Source organism: Nilaparvata lugens, chromosome 12 (genome assembly GCF_014356525.2).
Source record: "Nilaparvata lugens isolate BPH chromosome 12, ASM1435652v1, whole genome shotgun sequence".
Taxonomy (NCBI): domain Eukaryota; kingdom Metazoa; phylum Arthropoda; class Insecta; order Hemiptera; family Delphacidae; genus Nilaparvata; species Nilaparvata lugens.
In genome coordinates this window covers 27,007,014-27,030,359 of record NC_052515.1, presented here as the reverse complement: position 1 = coordinate 27,030,359, position 23,346 = coordinate 27,007,014, and the positions used below count along the sequence as shown (strand labels likewise).

At 34.3% G+C, this 23,346-nt stretch overlaps 1 protein-coding gene across 3 annotated transcripts in view; it reads right to left on the bottom strand.

The window, feature by feature from the left end:
- Positions 1-7,227: 7,227 nt before the first annotated feature.
- Positions 7,228-23,346, bottom strand: part of LOC111053146 (histidine-rich glycoprotein-like) — a 60,999-nt gene continuing 44,880 nt past the window's right edge. For all 3 annotated transcript variants that reach the window (XM_039439281.1, XM_039439282.1, XM_022339994.2), the window contains one exon: positions 7,228-8,468. In XM_039439281.1, coding sequence (XP_039295215.1) covers positions 7,285-8,468 — 1,184 coding nt within the window. In that variant the 3' untranslated portion in view covers positions 7,228-7,284. The remainder of the gene's footprint in view (positions 8,469-23,346) is intronic.

Genomic DNA, 23,346 nt, shown 5'->3' with positions numbered 1-23,346 from the left:
CAATCAATCAATCGTTAAACATCACAGTTATACTCCAATTCTCGCATTTTCGCCGGGAATATTATTCTTTATATTCTCTTACCTCATATTCTATGCTCTACATTATTGTGAAACTTTTTAGCACGTTAATATTGTACCGTTTTGGTATTTTACTCTCAGGCCTACTAATAATTTATTCTTAGCGCTGGAACGTTAATTTGATTTTGTTTTGTTGAAAACATGAATGAATGAATCTGAATCTGGATCTCGCTATCTCTCTCAAATATACTCTCCCACATTACCACTCTTTTCCTTTCTTCCTCACTCTCTCTCTCTCTCTCTCTCTCTCTCTCTCTCTCTCTCTCTCTCTCTCTCTCTCTCTCTCTCTCTACGGTTAAGTGCTGAATGGGAGGGTATCCTTGATACCCTCTCTGAGAATGGACTTCTTAAGGTCCAAACTTCACCGTTTCATGTGAAAACATTACAGTAGTACCTTAACTTTTGCATTTTTCATCACTTTTCTCGCTCAATATTATTTTAGAACTCATTAGTTTAATATGATTCACCATGTCATTTTACCGCTACTGGTATTTATTTTTAACGCTAGAACGTAAGTTGAATTATGTTTTGTTAAACACATGAATAAAGGAATCTGAATCTGAATCTGAATCTGAATCTCTCTAAAAAAATCCTCAAGTAGGTTCGAGATTTCTACAAGACCTCGATACCTGTCCGAATCAGTTTGCAATCCCAGTCAGCATCGGATCAAATATTTCTGCATGAGTTCAAACTGATACCCACAGTATATAGTGGAATCCGAGATGCCGAAACGCACGGGTTTTGCAGTCTTGGATTGACTGCAAGATATGAGAGGAGAGCAGAGTAGCGCGTTTCTTGATATCGATTCGAGTTTGAGGTATTCACATCCACCCGACTTCCGGGTGAGATTAGATACGGTTTTATAGACCGTAAAATTGCAGCCAGTGGATGAATAAATAATGTTTGGTCATTCGCAGAAGGCGGAATACGGCTGCAGGGTGGTCCCTTCTGGTGATGGTCTCTTGTAACCGTTGCTACGTTTCAGGGCTCGATAATATTTTTATCGAATTCTTCTGTCGAAATTGATAGGTTTTCATTTTTATGAGACATAAAGCTTGTGAACTGTGTAATTCAATTTGGTACCTCATTTTTGTTTACTCTGGTTCAGGAATACTTATTCAAATTCTAAGCATAATATTATTTTATCTCTATTATTCTGGATTAATGTATTATTACTTAGGTACGTGATTTGTTCAGTTCATCCAAATTAAATCTTCGTGGGACTATTCGCTCAGAAATCAGAGATTCCTCTCGCACCTCATTTTTGTTTTCAAATTCTAAGGATAATAATTATTATTTTATCTCTATTTTCTTGGATTGATGTAGTCTATAATAATTACTTACGGTTCGTGATTTGTCCAGTTCATCCAAATTGAGAAGAAGAAGAAGAAGAAGAAGAAGAAGAAGAAGAAGAAGAAGAATAGAAGAAGAAAGAAGAGAAGAAGAAGAAGAAGAAGAAGAAGAAGAAGACGAAGAAGAAGAAGAAGACGAAGAAGAAGAAGAAGAAGAAGAAGAAGACGAAGAAGAAGAAGAAGAAGAAGAAAGAAGAAGAGAAGAAGAAGAAGAAGAAGAAGAAGAAGAAGAAGAAGAAGAAGAAGAAGAAGAAGAAGAAGAAGAAGAAGAAGACTGACAATATAATTCTCAATTATGAATTATTGAGAAAGGAACAACATGCTTGAAGCCCAAAACTGTTCCATTCCCAAATTTAGATAGAAATTGTCCTAAAAAAGGTTATGTTTACACTTCATATTCAAATCAAATCTTTATTTGTCCCAAAAACATATTTACAATGACAAAAATGGTTATAAATGGAAAAAGTAAAATACAATATAGAATGAAAAAGAAAAATACCATTAATAGGATTATACATAACTATATTAAAAACGGGAAGTCCCTGCAAGGTTCGAGGAACCTGAGCGCAGAGGCCGAGTTTTCAATGCTTAACATTACATGAAAATAATAATGGATATTATTAAGAAATAGGGAAAGAAAAAGTGATGAGGAAGGGAAGAGAAAGAGTGAAGGCATAGGGGAAAGTAAAGAATAGTTGAAAATTACATAAAACATGAGAAGTCTTTATACTAAGCTATGAGGAAATTACATTGCCAAAATTACATTGTTCGAAATTATCCATGTATGAATTTCAATTAGCAGTTTTCTCTTCAATTTACTAGTGATAAAATGGTTAGGAATAACATTGGATGAGCTTTGATACCTGATATAAGAATTGTTTTCTACAAATTGATAAAATAGTATCTGTAATTTGAAAAGTAATAGATGAGGGACGGAGGTTATACGGTGAAACACGCAGGTTGAAAAGATTCATAATTATGTTTATTTATGTACATGATTAAATTTTTTATGTAAAGCTGCCTGACAGTTGAAACATCTAGCTCACTAAAACAGGTACTCACTTGGAAGTCTGGGTTTTCCCATATAGCTCTTATAAGGTGTTTTTGAATTACAAAAAGTTTTTCTAAGTGGTTTGAGTATATTGTTTTGTCTCCACTTAAGCTTCATTAATAACTTCTCCAGAGTTTTCAACAGTACTACAAGTGTAGAAGTAGGCCTATCTCCTGCTTTGCAGGCTTTGTTGGACTCCTCATATGGAATACCTCAAATGCCTTCGGCAGTTGAGGGAGGTTCTATCAATCTATCAATTGAGAAGGACTTACTTTGCCTATCGTCAGTCAATTATTAATTATGGAATCTTGGCCTGGGATGGAGCATCCTCGTTCACTTTGAGAGCTGTCGGGATTGCTCAGCGAGAAATCATAAAGACCTGCTTGAACCGGGATAGTGGCTACCCGACAGTACTGGTCTATCAAGAATTTCATTTCATTAGATTGCTGTGCTGATAGCGAACCTCCGATAGGAGACGCACTAGAAGAAGAAGAAGAAGAAGAAGAAGAAGAAGAAGAAGAGAAGAAGAAGAAGAAGAAGAAGAAGAAGAAGAAGAAGAAGAAGAGGAAGAAGAAGAAGAAATCAGAGTTTCATAGATGAGATATTAGACTGAGATAAGTGAGCTCTGTGATTGAAATATTATTGTTGTCTCATATCACGTTCATCTAAATTATTGATAGGCAATAATCTAACATAATAATAATAATAATATCGAGTGACCTGGCTGGCTCAGGTCTGGTGTCAGAGTTTTCAGGTCGTAGCTGATCAATTTCAGGGCCTCTGACATGGCCTAACGACTGCTTTTTAGGCAGCCGGGACCGACGACTTAACGTGTCCATCCGAAACACGGGAGTGGCCCAAGATAAATATCTTGCCCGGGCCAGGATTTGAACCCGGGCCTCTGAATCATAAAGCCAGCATCTGATCCACTCGACTGAACTAATCTAACATGCCTGATATCGATATTCATCAATAGAATTTTGAAGTTATGAAGTGATGAGGTTACCTTTTTAAGACTATTTTTTATCAAAATTTGGGAGAGGTTTTAAGCCTTAGCCCTGTTTTTCCTCCCATAATAAGTGAAGAATATTGTACTAGGGATGAATAAATGAATGAGTAAAACCTGATTCAGACTATTCCTAAGTTGTCCACTTCACCTCAATAAGATTCTATGACAGAACATTTCTCCAGTAATTCATTATCAAATTTGGCTCAATCGATTGAACTCGTATTAATCATTCATTGAACTGATCAACACACGACCTTCCAATTGATGATTTCCAATCAATGAGAACTCAATGGATATCAAATTTTCAGTTTAAATACATACGTTCCATCCCCATTAATTGTGATTAAATTGGATGTGTAAACAAGCTCTGTGATTCATTTCATCAAGCTACTGAGTTTGCCTCCATTCTATAATGTGATTCAACTTAGCATAATCTTCCATAAGCTAGAATTCTCAAGAACAACTTCCAAAGTTTGTGCTCTTCAGAACTATGTGGAATTCTCTCAAAATACTGAATTCATTCACTGGTTATATTCATCCACCAAACACACAAATCTTAGCTACATTCCATTGACTACCATCATGCTTTTATTCTTGCTATAATTATGTTTATGAACTTAGTAGAGTCGCACTAAAATGAATGAATTTGGTAGACTATATTTATTATCAATATATCCTCATTCATGATCATGATGAAATATATTCAAGAAACTCTAGAAATGATTGAGTTATTATTATATTAATACCAATTGAAGCAGTATACGGAAAAAGGGCACATAGAGCAAAATTGTGTTTTGAGAAAATCGCATTTAAGTTTTAAGTTTGGATGGTTCAATGTATTTTATAATTGAATTAAACATTCTGTTAGTACCAAATCAAAATTCATTATATTGATCTCATGTTGATCAATAATGATACTATTCCAATAGATATGTTTGAAAAGTTGCTTGTTTGTGCCCTTTTTCCAAGGACAAATTTATTTTGTACAAATTCGGGTTCGATCAACTATAAAACACATGTTATCCAATGCTAAATGCTGTATTTCTCTCAAATTAGAAAGTTATATTCATAAAAAAAGGTTTCAATCATTTTATTTAAATACATATGTTGAAAAAATCAATATTGAAACATGCATTGGTATTCCTAGCAGGTTGCATGGGTTTGAAATTCACAGTATTGAAGCTTTCAGAGCACAGCAAAGAACGATCTTGTTCCATTTACTAATAACATATTTCATGATAGAGAACTTATTTGACTTTGATGAAGATTTTGACAGAAAAATAGGGAGAAATAGTCTCACTGACCACAAAATCCCTCCTTGACACAGCTATTCATAAACATTTGTTCCAACATCATTTTTCAAGATTTTTGTTCAAGATTTTCAGGTATAATATGCAGAACAAGATGGCCGATCTAATAAAGAAATCTCCGGAAAAAGGGCATATATAGTTCTATGTGCCCTTTTTCCGTATAACGCCTCAATTTATCTTCATTCATGATCATGATGAAACATGCTATTTGAGAATTTCTAGAGAACCTGAAAATAAATTAGAATGAAAACCACTTCTCAATTGATAAAACCACATCTCACTCCAATAACCAAGTGTCACACTAGCGATAATTAATTTCCCACAATCCACGTCAATAATTGATATCACAATCCCATACTGGAGGTTTGTATGCGTGGGCAATGACCAGAAAAAGTACGCGCTATCGAAATATTCAACAGTTTAATTTGTTTTTCAATTGTTTGACGTTTTTCAGCGACGACCGTGACATGCGAAATCAGCATGGTTTCATGCATTCGCCATTTCACAATTTCAAAATTACCGCCACACCGTGAAACCGTCATGGCTGACGGCTCTGCTAACACTGTTGCTCCTTTATTTTCTTATTTTCTCTGTTCTTCTTCTCTTTTCATTGTTGTATGCTGCGAATTGATTCTCACCTCTAGTTGCACAACCGTTTCATTTCAATCAGAATTTTTTCAATGACTCTACAATGTGTCACAGCATGTTGTGCTTTGTCACAGCGGTTGATTCTGTTTGAATTTGTAATAATTATTTCTACGTTTTTGGTGTGTGGTTGTATGCAGGCGGTGAAAACAAAACTAATTAAAAAGAGGTTACAAAATGTTTGGATTTGTATTGATTTTGCTGTGTGCTGATATGTCGAAATTTAGGGCTGCATGTCAACACAATGTTGAAACAAAGTTAATTAGTGCGGCTCGAAAAAGTAATCCCAGTTTTGTAATTCTCTTTCATTCAATACTATTTTCAAATAATATCAAAGAGATCTTGTACATGTCGAAATGTTAACGCAGTATATAGTGAGGTTGTATTAGTTCTGTTTTGCCCAAGTAGATCAAAGCCAGGTATTATCATAGAGAAACAATAGCGTAAGTAGATATCCCATGGTATAGGGCGTTTATGTCGCAACTTTTACTGTTATCCCAAGCCGATTACTGTCGATTATTGATTTTTACTGTTTTGACCGGGTAAGAGTGTATGAACGGCATAATATGAGAGACTACCAGCGTCATAAAGCTTCACGGGAAAGAACTACGTGGGCTATCGGCTTGAGATAACAGTAAAAGTTGCGACATAAACGCCCTATGCCATGGGATATCTACTTATGCTATTGTTTATCTATGGTATTATTTTCATTCATATTTCATTATTCCTTATCAACCTAGTACAGTAATTGAAGATTACTGTCAGAAAGCGTTGTTTCTCCCCTCTTACTGTGACTTTCGAACAATATTGAATATCACTGTCATTCAAAAAAGTTTTAGTGGAATGATTACAGAATAAGGTCTTGTTTACTTATTCATCAAAGGAGCGACCTGTCGAGATATAGCCAGTGAGTATAGAATGTTAATTGTATAGAATGTTAATTGTATAGAATGTTACATTCTATACTAACTGCATATAACTGAAATCATTATTCATGATATCTAATTATATTTCTCTTCAATGGAGAATAAATCTTGCCAAATTCAATACACTATCAAATTTCCTGATGTTTTTTTCTAAAGAGATAAGGTCCTACTAAAAACCTTGCTACTGTTATTAATGGAAATCATGTGTGAACAGTTATTTGTAGATAATATTTCATTCAACATTATTGAACAGAGAATAACTTTAAAAGAGGATTGATTGATGACTCATTGTCGCAAGTTTTTCTATTCAATCCAATATGAATTGTTGTTGATTATTTATACTTCAATAATGAGTTAATTGTGAACTGGAAAGGATAAATTTATTTATTTTGATCATTAAGTTTAATTAGTTTTTATGAATCCATGAAACTCAAATCATCTTTTTCTGGCTATTGATTTGAGACAGTAAAGCTGCGTTCATACAAAATTATTAACAAAATGTTTATTCCTCCGTCCTTATAGATTCTATTAGATTGAACATAACTTATCATACACATGATGAACATATGTGTTTGTCAAGTTCCGTTCATTCTAATAGAATCTATAAGGATTAAGTTATTAACAAAATGTTCATTTCTCCGTCTTCATAGATTCTATTGGATCGAACATAGCTTTTCATACACATGTTGAACATATATGTGTTTGTCAAGTTCCATTCAATGTAATAGAATCTATAAGGACGGAAAAATAAAATTTTTTTTAATAACTTAGGTGTAAACGCAGCTTTATTGAGCTACCACTGCCTGTCAAGAGAGGTAGCTGGAAATAGCTGAGTAATTTGAAAAAAAGGCAAAACTAATGGTAGAAAATAATAATTTATTCGATCCGGTAAACAACAAACAATATGAATATCTCAACGATGATGGCCTTTCTTGTATCCGTACTCCTTGGCATCCTTATGTCCAGCCTTTTTGGCATACTCACTATGCTTATCATGATAGCTTTCATGACCTGACTTGTCCTTATGTCCTGAGTCCGCATGATGGTAGTGTCCCTTATGGAAGGCGCCCTTATGGTCCTTATGATCCTTATGGTGTCCTGACTCACTATGACCTCCCTTATGGTGTGCACCTTCCTTCTTGTTGTGGTGTTCATGGTGGTCACCATACTTCTTGTGGTGTCCGTCTTTATGTGCGTCATCATAGAAATGGTGCTCCTTCTTGTACTCGTCTTTATGGTAGACATTATGGAACCCGGTGGTTTTGTGGCCTTTCTTATGGTGGGAACTTTGTCCATGCTCCTCACCCTTCTTACCATGTTCAGCTGCATGATGTTCTCCATACTTTCCTCCCTTGGAATGGTGTTCCTTTTTGTGTCCTGAACTTTTATCATAATGTCCTGACTCAGAATCCTTACCGTGTCCACCCTTGTCACCTTTATGGAAATCGTGATGGTTCTTGTAGCCTTTTTCGCCCTTCTTCCCATGACTGGAGTGGTGGCTGGAGTGATGGTCTGACCCTCCACCCTTGGAGAAATGGTGTGACTTGGGATGATGGTGATGGTCATGACCATCATAGTAGACTGCACCACCTTCCAGGGAACCATCATATGCTGCTGGTGCTGCATTGTATGGTGAGACATCACTGTAACTATTCTGGGAAGACACATCGTAGGAATTCTGAGGTGCTGCAGCATCAAAACTGTTCTGAGGGGAAACATCGTTGAAAGCGTAACTCATGTGGTGTTTGACTGGAGGTGGGTTGTGTTCATAGCTTGAGGAATGCGCATGGGCTGACTCGTGGCTGTATTCCTTTACAGGGATCCCCTGCTGATGGGATTTCTGGGTCTGCACCTGTTGGGTGTACTCTTGTGGGTAATCCTGAGGGAACTGGACTTGGGGATAGTCTTGCGAGTAATCCTGGGGACTCTCTTGAGGGAATTCTTTGACGGGAGCTGGTGCCGGTTTGTTGAAGATGGGCAGGACATCAGCTGGACTCAGTTGAGCGGGCAGTTGAGCTTGTGGCTGGTAGGCTTCGATACTTGGTATCCTTTTGGGTTGTGGGTTTCTGTAGATGGCATCTGGCAGTTCTTTCATAGCTGCAACAAATGAGAAAAGGATCACTCAATTGAAAAGTGTAAATGATTATTTCATTTCTTAGATAAACAATAATCAAATTGAGTAAAATCTGTAAAAAAATAATTTGTACTGTTGAGTTAGAATGATTCAAAAACGGTCGATAAACACATCACAATTGAAACAATAAGACGGTGATATTGTCAATACTACTATATTTGAATAGCACTTTTTAATAAATGAGTGTTGATGTATTGACAACATAAACGTCCTTTCTTTCAATTATGGAAAAATACCCCAAAATCTCTCACCAAACAATCAAATCATTGAAACTCATCACAGTTCCACAGTTTACAAAAGAGAGTCAATTACTATTTGGATAATAGCTGTTTTATGTAGAAGTTTAAAACGTTTCATTGGATTGGAAAGAATATGCTACCCATGGAACATAATCAAAATACTACCATAAAACAGTTGAATAACTATAGAACTACTTTGAAGTAATGGAGTGACAATCAGAAGAATTACTAATGGAATTAAAATAATAAATCAAGTCACCACCATATAATAAACTCTAGAAGTTCTAGAAGATTTAATGCTTTCCTTTATTCTTATGAATATTGAAAGTGCAGTTGGATCATACCCATGATTGTTTCCGTGTAGATTTTCTGGTTTGGAGAATACTAATTTTTATCATTGTTCTCAAGTTTTTCTTCAAAATGAGAAGAATTTTTAGGTTTAATGGATATTTCCCTAGTATTAAAGAAGTATAAAATTGAGACCTGTTCAAAGCGAGATCGGGCCACAGTCTACTTATTAGTCCATGATTATTCTATAAATCCAGCCAACACTAATTCATTAAAAAAAATTGAGATATTTGTTTCGGTTGTCAAACCATTATCAATCTCTAGGAAACGAAAATAATTGAACATTCAGCTTTCATTATTTATGTAAAGTGGGTACTGTAACATACTCTAACTTTCATCACAAAATTTGCTTCAGAAAACTGATAATCAGATTTTATCATAGCAATCTTCTATTCAGGAATCTATAGACTAACTTGTGATTAGGAACGCCCAGTCTCGGCCAATGACAGTAGAGCTCAATCTACATTGGACAACAGCTAACTTCCAATCGTATAGGGCTCCATCATTCTATATATTTATTGTGCTTCTCAATGTTGTCACGTTATTCTTTATATTTAAATAACGATTAGCCTCCTGCTTGGCATCAGTCGGTAAAGCATGAGATTTAATATAATTAGGTCGTGGTTTTTCTAATAGTATTCAGTCTTAAAAAATCTTGATAGGCCTAGATATGGGCTTCTCCTATAACTCTTGTAATTCAATAAATAATAAATATATATATAAATGATACTTATACTATAGTGTTGAGGAATAAAAAATAAATTGCACACCATGAAAATTTCACACATATATTACACAAATAATGCAAAGATCAATCGAGGCAAAAAATATATATAGAGCGATAAAAAATATAATATAAAAAATAGAACAATATTTGAAATCAATAAAAATATCACAGGCTAAACTTTATATTCTAGATTTGTGGCACGAATCATTACCATGTGCCTTTATCTTGAAATCATATGCATTCTTTTGCATGTAGCTGTGACATGTACTTGCTAATACTTGTCGGCTTGGATAATTCAATCAAAAATATGTGCTCTAAGATCAGCTTGATAATTAGCCACTAATAATCCAAATATATATATATTAAAATCTCTAGTATTTAGTAGATTCTTTGTATCGAATATATTTTTATCTCAGGGTGCAAGATTCGGCACCTGACGGAATAGGTAGAGCCATTCATCTAGTGAATTAGAACTATGATAAATTATCGCAAATTGTATTGCAAAAAATTAAATATTGTATGCATACGTTGATAGCCTAGATTTCGTACTTCTTTGATTAATAGAAATTTCTAAAATATTGATCTATATTTTTCTTTCAATTAAATACCTTTAATACTATTTTTACTTGCGCAAGTATTACTCTTATTAATTTCTCAATTTATAATAACCCTTTCGGCGAGCTAGCTTTGATCATCAGATTATTTCGAAGCACTAGGGCGCCCATCACTAAATTCAAATTTAATCACTCACGTGTCGAAAATCTTCTTGTAAGCCGCCGATGTCGATCCAACTCCATGCGGTCCGGGAATATGGTAGCCGGAATCGTCTCCTCCAGGGGTTATAAATTTAATTAAAATGAAAAATGACTTCTGCTTCACAATAGCATCACGAAGTCTTTTAAGAAATTTAATAATTTACTTTAACTTTAATTTTTACAAAATTATTAATAAGGTACTTCGCTCTAAAATATTTGGGGTCCTCTTATGGTGGCATCTGGCTGGCGAGTGCTGGTTCTTCCTTCTCAAGTTTTACAGATCCTCTTTCCGACTTTCAAATTAGCATAAAATTTAAATATCCCAATCCTCCGCCATTAAATTCAAATAGATCTTACAAAAAATGCCAAAATATTGCTTAGATATATGATTAATAATTTCTTTGCATTCGAGCCATATTGATAACATAGATTACACAAATTTTTACACAAAATCTAGTACATTTATATAAATATATATAAATATTTTTGAATTGGCCTACAGTTGCCGCCTATTAACTGCCGTTTTACTATTGGTGCATGCAAATTTTATTAGGTATTCATGCGCCTGGTAACTCTTATTTCCTGAATACATTAAATTATTTTTATTTGGTTTTTTATTTATGCTCTTTGCATGCTAGTTAATATTCTATATATTAATATTAATTCCATGCTACCTAATAATTAGCCACGTGGACGGGTGTTTTTTCACATTGCACACCATCCGAATGCAATAAAGCTCTGCCAAGGGGTTTTGGTCAGATTCTACGTTCTTCGGTTTGATCGATCTCTAGGTCACCGATCCGTGAATACATCTACATAACCTCAATCTTCAAATATTTTATATAATAATCTATTTATGAGCAATAAACTTCCTTCAAATCCTTTTTAGGTTCTTGTACCATTTAGCCAGAACAAGCTGATGCTATCTTATCTTAGTTATTATCTGCTTGGCGATATTAGCCAATTACTTTATTTTTAGACCTATTACTATTTCTGTTAGGGCTTTTTATCTACCCAGATTTAAATATGTTACACGCGCCCCTGGGTTTGAATTCAAAATATTTGAGAATCACAATGTTTTTAATGAAAACCCACCCTTCAATACATCGATATACACTATATTTTATTTATAAATTATACTCTCATACTTCTATCACAGATCGCAGACATATTTGCTGCATCTCCTTTATACCTTTATCAAATACAATAACAAATTCTCCTCCTCAACACACATAAAATATCATAAATATAAACTTCTAAACGTACTCCTCCTGACAACACTTAAAACATAGTAATTTTTAAATTCGCCGCTTGCAGGGCCGCCAACTTAACTACACACATTTCATAATTCTCATAAATGATTCCTTTTAGACAATAATTTCGATTCACAAACTTCTGGGCTTATATCTTATAGTATTTCTTAGGTCTTAATATAAATAATTTTCTATACATCAGGTACAATACTTTTCTTTTGCTAATGGCTCTTTGGTTTTGGTAGCTGGTATTCACTTTAAGTCTTTTTCAGGTAACAAACGTGGCATAATTAAAAGTAATAAATATAAAAACATATAAATAAATATATCGACATTAATAAATATAATAAATAACAATAATAAATAACTCTTTGGGTACAGTACTTCTTTTTATAACATATGTTCAACAGACATTACATTCATTTGATTTGGGTGGCTTTGGTCAGCTGGTCGCTGTTCTACAGAATTTGCTGTCGAATTTCATAACTAACCTAACTGCTCGATTTTTTCTCTTAAAAAGGTAATTAACAAATTTTAATTTTATTATCCCCGCTTGTGTCCTTTTTTATCTGATGTATATAATTTAATTACATATTTAAAAATTATTCTTTTTCTTGTTGCAGGCTTCTAACGGTTGGAAGGAATTAAAACATTGGATTGTTGCCACGCGGTCCTATACCAATATTAAATTTATTAAGGAAGGTTAGTAATCGGTTTGATAATAATGTTTTCCTTGATTTTTCTTATCATATTTATTTCAAATTCTGTGATATGGCTATGTAGAAATTTCGTGGCTTACTTGCATCTTCTTGCATTCTGTTTGTAGATGTTGTAGGCTGGTGAGGTTATCTGCTGTTGATTTGTGAGGCTGTCCTAATTGATAATTTATCTTCATGAATTTAAAGCCCTTGTATCTGGTATACTTTTCTAAACAAATCCTAGCTTCCTTAATGGTAATTTCTTCTAATCCATTCTTTTTCCAAAATATCCTGCACTCTTAACTCATCCTTCCTTTCATTTTCGTTTAAAATTCTCGATCTCGGTTCATTATAAATTAGTAGGCTCACAACAATAACATTTTTATAATATTAACTTTCCACTCATCATACTAGATTCTTTTAATAATAACAATATAATATTTTCCATCATATCTACAACACAGTCTTTTATTAATATCACAGCCATTACCAACATTAAACACCATAACAAAACATTTATTTTCTCTTCAATAGTATAACCTCTTATCATATAATAGTCAGGTACTTCCATTTTATTTATATAATTCCTTGTTTCCATCACTCTTCTTAGACACTTTCCATTCTTAATTAGTTCCCACAAATAATCCAATTTATTGTCCGCGCATGAATCAGTAGTAGTCATAGTAGTAGCTCCGTTTTTATCCCATTCATTACATCCGTTTTTATCACATTTCTTTAGCCCATTCTTCCGGTCACATCGTTGATCATCTTCTTTAAAACGAATGTGCCGCGGATGCACGCCGTCGGTCCGCTCCTGTCCTCCTCGGTGACAGTCCGGTGTCCTCTTCGGGCGTTTGAACCGTGCATGCGGCCTCCATCGGCGCGCGCGGTTCCTCCGTTTCTTCCGCCTCCGGGCCTTGCGATGCATGTTCTTCATTCGGTCCTGTATGCTGTCCTCCTCGTCCTGATATCGGTCGGGTATCCTCGGGCGCCTCCGTCTCCGGGCCTTGCGGTGGTCGCTCCTCTTATCTGGTAGTCCGTCCTCCCTGGTGTCATCTTCTTGATCCTCTATCTTGGGCTCCTTGGGGTACCTTGGTGGGGTCGAATGATGCGCGGGTGCGGTGGCGGTCTCTTGATGCGCGAGTGTGACGTTCAAAGCGGATAGTATGGTGACGGTCTCCTCCTGGCAACTGTTTATTTTTGGCAGTGGTGGGATTTCAGCATTATTATAGTGTATCGGTTCTTGTTGTAGGGTTGTGGCCGGTAGTGATTCTTCGGTGGCGGGTTGCTCTTCAGTGGGAAACAGAATACTTAAAATGGGTTGTTGCTTGCGGCTGGTTTTAATTGCATGTTTGGCGGCGGTTTTTTGTGGTAGGCTGTCTTGTATTGGCTTCGGTTCTTCTAATACTATTTTCGGTAAATCATTTCTAAAGGTGGTGCATGATGTTGAAATATCTTGATTTTCTTTGTTTGTTTCATTTGAGCTTGTGCTTGTTATATCGGGGGTATCATATAGTCCTGGTTTGTTAGCTGTAGTTTTCTGTATATCTGGTGGCGGGTCGTTGGGTGCTGGGTTCCGGGTTTTTTGCTGATTCAATCCTATTGCATGCGCTAATGTATAATTTGTACTTACTTGTTGAGGTGGCGGTTTATAATTTCTGTTGTAATTGTTTTGTGTGTGATTATTATGTGAGTTTAATCGATCACGGCCATCATAGTGATTCTTACGATTGCTCTGCTGGGCATAGTGGTTGGTTGTGCGATTTTGAAATTTTTCATTATTCCAGTTACCATTTTGCCTGTGCTCATAGCGGCGTTCAAATTGAGGAGCAGATCGGTAGCGATCATATGATACCGGTTCATAATTTTGGCTGTTATACTGATTAAATTTTGAGTTATGTAGATTTGGTGCGTATCTCTGGTCTGAACGGTGGTTTGATATTGCCATTGCAGACTGTATGCCATATAAATGATTTATCAGCTGCTTACAATCAGTAATGGGTTGTGTGGCGAGTGCCATTCTAACTTGATACGGTAGCTTCTTTAAAATAATATTTGCTAATGCCGATTCGTTAATGGGCTCGCTCAATTGAGAATTTTTAAACTGTATGGCAGTGACGAAAGTGGTACATGCACCGTCTAAGTTAGGGTTGAAATCGCATGATATGATGTCCGCTAGCACGTCCAACTGTTTACTTCTGCTCCAATACTGTTCCAGGAAGACAGCGACAAACTCATCCAATGATGTAAATTCATGGGCTCTACTCCGAAAGAACATCAGGGGTTCGCCAATCAATAAATTAGTCAAACGAAGACGCCAAAAATTCCAAGAGGTAGGTGCAAGAGTTTGTACTAATTTTATCTGATCAATGAATGGTTGAGGTTGCAAATGGCGATCAGTATTATCAAATTTTCCTAGTCCTTGTAATATACTATGTACGTTGAGGTTGTCTGTTTGAATCCCTTGAGGTTGTTGTTGAATATGATTTTCTAATGCTATTATTTTTTCCTGTGTTATCTGCCATTGACTATTATGTGTAATTTTATTTGCGTTTATTTCTTGATTTAATTGAGTCAGAGTGGATTTTTGAATTAGTAGAGTTCCGTTTAAAGCTTTACAGGTTTCAGTATTTTGATTGATGCTACCTTGCAGTTGGTTCATTTTTGTGGACATATTAATCTGTTTATTTTGTATTTCTTTAATACTGTTAATATTTTTGTCGACTGTAGTTGTTAAGGCTTGATTGGCAACGGTAATTTGTTTGTGGATTTCTTGGTGGCAATCGGCCTTAATGTTATTGGTTATATCCTGAATGGGTGTAGTGATTTGTATGGTTAGGCTATCTATCCTTTCATTGAGTTCACATGTAACCGTATCCAACCTTTCCGATAATCCTGCCGTAACTTTATCCTGACTTTCTTTTTGTAGGGTTATCATTGCTTTTAATTCTTCCCTATGATTCTCTACTTTAGTTTCAATATTATCCAACCGTTGTTCTACTGATTTTATAGCGCCTGCGGTCTCTTTCATGCCCTGTTCCACTGTTTGTTTATTTTCCTCTTTTACTGTAGCAATCTCCTTTTTAATCTCCTGCATCATATTATCCATTGTTTTTTGTAACATAATATTGAAAGTACTGCTAGTTTGTTCCATTATTACCTTTTGAAGCGGATCTAACTCTGTGATTGAAAATATACTTTGTTTGCTCAGGTGTGACTCGGCCTCCGGCGATGCGGGTTCTGCAGGCTGCTCCTCGCCCCCTTCAAAGTTGATCTCTACTATCCGTTGATTCAATGGTGTGTCAGCGGCGTCGATTCGAGTGGATGATAGAGGTTGCAGACCTGGTGGATCGAAGACTATCGACCCGACGCTTCCTGGTTCCCTTTCTCGTGGCGTATTGGCATCTACCGTGGTGGGGTTTGATGTGCTTGGAGTCGACAAAGTGGGATCTGTGCAACCGCCGTACATATATGAAACTTCAGAGTTTGCGGGAGTGTGATTCATTATGTCAAATATGATAAATGCTAATTAAACAGTGATAAAAATGATAAGCGAAAATGCTTAAAAAAGGGACACAAACCGGGACTTACAGTGAACAGTGATGTGTAAAGTGTTTGGATACTCCTACAACAAGGTATTTATACTTAAGTTTTTTATAATGCTCTAGCGCCCCCAATGTTTTGTTTTAATTTATTCTTGGCTAGTTTACAGGCTGTGACTTATTTTCCAACCGGCTTAAACACATAATATATTTTTGACTAGAAAGTAATAGCAGTTTAGGCTTATAAAATATAATCTCTCTCTACAGACATGTATTTTTCACAGTACTAATAATATAAAATTTTCTTTAAACATATAATTTCTCTCTATTTAAAGCTATTGTTTCCCCAAAAAGTAATACAAATTTCTCTTCGCCAGTTTTCCTCACAACTCGTATAAGTTATCTATAATTTTCAATATGGTTATTGACTTAATTTCAAATAATTATTCAATGAGCTTGGCTCTCATCATCAGCCCCACGTTGGGCGCCATGTCTTTCTGTCACGTTATTCTTTATATTTAAATAACGATTAGCCTCCTGCTTGGCATCAGTCGGTAAAGCATGAGATTTAATATAATTAGGTCGTGGTTTTTCTAATAGTATTCAGTCTTAAAAAATCTTGATAGGCCTAGATATGGGCTTCTCCTATAACTCTTGTAATTCAATAAATAATAAATATATATATAAAAATGATACTTATACTATAGTGTTGAGGAATAAAAAATAAATTGCACACCATGAAAATTTCACACATATATTACACAAATAATGCAAAGATCAATCGAGGCAAAAAATATATATAGAGCGATAAAAAATATAATATAAAAATAGAACAATATTTGAAATCAATAAAAATATCACAGGCTAAACTTTATATTCTAGATTTGTGGCACGAATCATTACCATGTGCCTTTATCTTGAAATCGTATGCATTCTTTTGCATGTAGCTGTGACATGTACTTGCTAATACTTGTCGGCTTGGATAATTCAATCAAAAATATGTGCTCTAAGATCAGCTTGATAAATTAGCCACTAATAATCCAAATATATCTATATATTAAAATCTCTAGTACTTAGTAGATTTCTTTGTATCGAATATATATTTTTATCTCAGGGTGCAAGATTCGGCACCTGACGGAATAGGTAGAGCCATTCATCTAGTGAATTAGAACTATGATAAATTATCGCAAATTGTATTGCAAAAAATTAATATTGTATGCATACGTTTGATAGCCTAGATTTCGTACTTCTTTGATTAAATAGAAATTTCTAAAATATTGATCTATATCTTTCTTTCAATTAAATACCTTTAATACTATTTTTACTTGCGCAAGTATTACTCTTATTAATTTCTCATTTATAATAACCCTTTCGGCGAGCTAGCTTTGATCATCAGATTATTTCGAAGCACTAGGGCGCCCATCACTAAATTCAAATTTAATCACTCACGTGTCGAAAATCTTCTTGTAAGCCGCCGATGTCGATCCAACTCCATGCGGTCCGGGAATATGGTAGCCGGAATCGTCTCCTCCAGGGGTTATAAATTTAATTAAAATGAAAAATGACTTCTGCTTCACAATAGCATCACGAAGTCTTTTAAGAAATTTAATAATTTACTTTAACTTTAATTTTTACAAAATTATTAATAAGGTACTTCGCTCTAAAATATTTGGGGTCCTCTTATGGTGGCATCTGGCTGGCGAGTGCTGGTTCTTCCTTCTCAAGTTTTACAGATCCTCTTTCCGACTTTCAAATTAGCATAAAATTTAAATATCCCAATCCTCCGCCATTAAATTCAAATAGATCTTACAAAAAATGCCAAAATATTGCTTAGATTATATGATTAATAATTTCTTTGCATTCGAGCCATATTGATAACATAGATTACACAAATTTTTACACAAAATCTAGTACATTTATATAAATATATATAAATATTTTTGAATTGGCCTACAGTTGCCGCCTATTAACTGCCGTTTTACTATTGGTGCATGCAAATTTTATTAGGTATTCATGCGCCTGGTAACTCTTATTTCCTGAATACATTAAATTATTTTTATTTGGTTTTTTATTTATGCTCTTTGCATGCTAGTTAATATTCTATATATTAATATTAATTCCATGCTACCTAATAATTAGCCACGTGGACGGGTGTTTTTTCACATTGCACACCATCCGAATGCAATAAAGCTCTGCCAAGGGTTTTGGTCAGATTCTACGTTCTTCGGTTTGATCGATCTCTAGGTCACCGATCCGTGAATACATCTACATAACCTCAATCTTCAAATATTTTATATAATAATCTATTTATGAGCAATAAACTTCCTTCAAATCCTTTTTAGGTTCTTGTACCATTTAGCCAGAACAAGCTGATGCTATCTTATCTTAGTTATTATCTGCTTGGCGATATTAGCCAATTACTTTATTTTTAGACCTATTACTATTTCTGTTAGGGCTTTTTATCTACCCAGATTTAAATATGTTACAATGTTCAAGCGATCAGTTTACTAGAGATTGATAATGATCTAAGAACCTAAACTAATATCTCAAATCTTTTCACTTTCCTTGCCCTATTACCATAGGTAAGGAAAGTATTGCTTTCCAAAAAAAATTAAGGTACCCTAATTTCATGTTTTCTATACGTTTCAAGGTCCCCTGAGTCCAAAAACATGATTTTTGGGTATTGGTATGTGTGTCTGTGTGTCTGTGAACACGATAACTCCATTCCTAATTAACCGATTGAATTGAAATTTCAAACTTAAGGTCCTTTTACCATGAGGATCCGAGAATAAGGAATTCAATAAATTTCAATTAAAAATGGCGGATAATGGCTAAAAAAACATGTTTTATACGGTTTTCTCGAGAACGGCTCAAACGATTTTCTTCAAATTTATACCCTAGATAGCTATTTATGAGCCCTATCAACTGACATGAGTCTCATTTCTGGGAAAATTGCAGGAGCTCCTTAATTACTAGATGGCTTTGACAATATTGAAGTCGTTTTCTTACAATACTCGAATGAATTTCATGAGGAGTTGACGATGTTGAATTGGTGAGGATCATATATTAAACTACACTAATACTCTGATCATTGTTCACAATGATATAAAATATTCATCCAACTTTTAAAAATTATCGGGAAATTTTGAAAATACCACACATTCACAGTAGACTCAGATATGTTGTGTATTACTCTCTCCTTATTTTTATCATAATTTTTTTTAATGGTAAAAAATATTGAATGCACAACCTTTAAGTGGAGAATTTGAAAGATGTTATCGGTTCAACATGTAATTTATTTAAGCCAAATTATTTTCAATGCACTCAAGGGATCATCTTCAGCGGTATTTTTGATGAGTCCAAGATCATCTTTTCCATTTCAATTTAACATAGATACTCCAATTACAAGAGACATACAAAGAATCTTATTTTCATGAACTGAGACAAAATTGTGAGTATACGTCTTATTGAACTTGTAAATAGAATGCAGGTTGCTTACAGAAAGCAGAGAAGGAAACTATCCACGATCATTGTACCTGTTGAATTATTGAACAATAAACACCAATTTCGTTACTATAACGGTTTACTACAATGGCTCACTTATTCCACTACTTCTTTCAAAATAAACAGTGAATGCCAACTAATCTGAATAAGGTCTATAACAACTGTCTAAAGCTATTACTGCCCTGGAATAGATCCTACTTTCCATAATACAGAGTGCTTCAAGCTATTTATGAAATGGTCTCCCATTAAATGCCTCACCCCACAAGAAAATAGGCAGAAGAGGTATTGGTAGACCGAGGAAGAGATGGGTGCCGGAACAGGCTTGAAAAGCCCAATCCATGACAATGATGATGCTATTTATGAAATCGATAAACTTGGCCTATGATTGAAACTTAACCTAAATAGGTGGTAATTTGCAACTTGAGATAGGATAATTCGATAAGCTTACTCGAAATAAGTCTTTAATCATAATCGGTGGAAGTCAGTTCAGTTGGTTCGGAAATCATAATTTCATTCCAGGGGTCACTGAATAGATAATGTTTTCAACTCCCAAATCTACCGTTTACTGAAGGGTTATAAATATTGCAGGGCGAGGGAAAGCTAGCTATTATTGTCCCTTAAATAACCAAAAGTGTGTAATGAATTATAAAGTGGTCAAGATTGGAGACTGTCTCAATAATTCATTAATAATTGTGTAGGGGTTTTGCTCTATTGACCTGTCCAGATATTCCTTAAAAGGTTCTATATCTATAGATTTATACTTGTTAGTAATTCAATGAGAGAATAAAGTCAAGATATAGAGAGTTTGGATGATTTTATGATAAAAGAAAATAAAAATCTCAGTATCCTTCCAAATTATTTTGTCATAACATGTTTCGGACATCAAGGGCATTAATGGAAAGAAAATTCCAATAAAAATATAAATCTCATTACACTTTTGAATTATTTTGTAACAACATGTTTCGGATATTAATGCCATTAATTCAAAATGCCCTTGATGTCCAAAACATATAATTTGGAAGGATACTGAGATTTTCATTTATATTAAGAGTAGCCCTGAAGAAAGAAGACTAGAAAATGTAAAATTTGGAAGAAGAGTAGATCGTTATTTTTAAATGATTGTATACTATTTCTGAAATGTTTGAAGAAAACAATAATTTAGTGCTAAAGAGTATTGTCTTCAACTTTAGTGGAGTGATATGACCAAATTCAACCTCTAGTGATCGTGGATGAAACTTGATTTTTGAATAATTCAGGATTATTCAGAGTGACGAGAATATCATGTACGTGAGACGTGAAATAATTTGAAGACTCCTGACAAATAACGTGAGACGTAGAATAATTTGGAGGTTAATGTTGAATGCAAAGGTATACGGAGTGAGCTGGGATCATGATGATCAAAAAACTATGGTATTGAATATTTGACTGGATTGATGCAACTCCAAGTTAATAACAGAGAGAAACTTTCTTCATCCATGAAAATCATAAAGTTCCAGAAATAATCGTGATGAATATCCCAGTGAAAATGAAAATTCAATTACTTTTATAGAGTATTATTATCTTAAAAGTTTTAACTCCAATTGTATATTGATGTCGATTTACAATTTATTCATGCCAATATGGATCGTATTATAGTCCCTAGGAATCATCATGATGGATATTTCAGTAAAATTAGGAATGCAGTATTTTACTCTTTATGAGCTATTATAATATTGTTATAAGTTTCGACTACTGTTGTATATTGAGGTCAATTTACAATTAAATCATGCCAATATAGGCTGGATTCAAATTTGATTTTCAGCTATGAGATAAGAGAAGCATTGATTTTCAAATCATTATTTCTGGACCGAAAATCAAGTGACGAAGCAGTGTGTGATTACATAACCTTTACTTTTGAACAACATTGACATCTCATGAAAATTTTTTGAGAGAAATAGTACAGGCTCAGCCTAGTTTTTCCTCCAATGTCATAATTGTATTATGATTATATTGTTTTATACAATGAATAAATTGAGCATGAGTGTGAGAGACTGGAGTCAGTTATTGAATACTACTTCTCAGAGATTAACATATTCTCTCCTCTATTCTAGAGTTGAGTGAGTTGAAAAGGCCACAATCACAGAGAGTTGAACGATAGATGATAAAGAGTAGGGATATGGAGAGATAAAATGGTGAGACAGTTTAGGGGTAGAATAAATTGAGAGATAGCGTGAGAGATGACAAGAAAGAGAGAAAGTGATAGAGAGTGAAAGAGCGTGTGTGAGATAGTAGAAGAAAGTGTGAGTAAGAGAGCGAGAGAGAAAGAGTGAGAATGAAAGGAGGAAAGAAAGAGAAGTCTGTTAGGAATGATCAAGTGTGATGATAGAGAAAAGAGTTTACGAGAATGAAAAACAGATTGGGAGGAAGCGTGACAGCTGGAGACAGTGTTATTTCTAGAAAGCGATCGAACGACCTTGAGAAAGTGTTGTTGCTTGGTCAAGGTCACGACCTACATAGTCTCAAGGCTGCCACCTATGAATTTTGCTATAAATATAGATTATTGTGCTCTTTTGGGTACAGACTGATATAGAATGTAGAGTAGGAAGTGATACTCTACTCATGAAATCGGGATGCTAAAATTATATTATTGAAACATTTTTTCATTTTCCGACTTGATCATGATGTACAGTGGCTGTTATCAATAAACAATTTCTCATTGTTTAGGAAGTTATGCTCTTCTCATTAATTCAGAATGTTGAAATAAGAATATTATTGTAACTTTTTTTCATCTTCCGACTCGATCATGTTGTAACAATAACCAATTTTCATTGTTGTTCTGTGATTGAAATATTTGACTTTCTAGTCAAATAGTCTGACTTATGAGCTGAGTAGGCTTATCAAGTTAGTGAGCTTTAAACTATTCCGAAAAATTTCAATACCACGGTACTGAATGATGAGATGAAATTATTGATAACAATTACGAGATGATGAGTCGATAAGGACATAGTGGAGTAGATCAATCTCCACACAGAAAACATTAAACATGTGGAGGACACATAATAAGAAATTTTCATTGTAACTAACTATTGTAAGTAATTGTAATTTATTCCATATTTTCTTTAATTGATGTAGTAGTTTCAGTTTTTAAATGAACATTGTTCATGTTTATTGGGGAAATCAACATTTTATTTATTCATTTCGATTTATCATACTCGTAAAATGGAATAGAATTGATTAGTTCAGAAAGAACTATGAATTTAATTTACAAATATGCATTTTTAAAATTTCCAAAAATAAATTTGATCGCTCAAAGTTAACTGATCATTTCACTTGACTGAACAATAATAAAATAGATTAATCAATGAACTAGAAGTGAGCTATAAAATATTATAACTGATTGAAACTAGTTGCTGAGCTAGACTAGAGAACAATCCTGTTGAACTTACTACTTGAATCTCTAATTACTATAACCTTACTGTAGCCTACTTACTATGTGAATACTGTATTACTATCTACTACAAATAAAATATAAATCTCAGTACCTTTTTAAATTATTTTATCGCAACATGTTTCGGAAATGAATGCCACTTTCAACTCCTTTTTAACTACTTCTATTTTATAATATCTACTACTATTTTCAACTGTTGAAACTTTTAAACTCTATCCCCAGAAACTAGATAAAACATTCAGACTATCGTATAACAATGAATCAGTGAGCCTGGATATTTTTGCATAATCAGCATTTTCACCCAAACTTTTGCAGTTACAGGCAGAGAGAATGAACATCCAATACTCT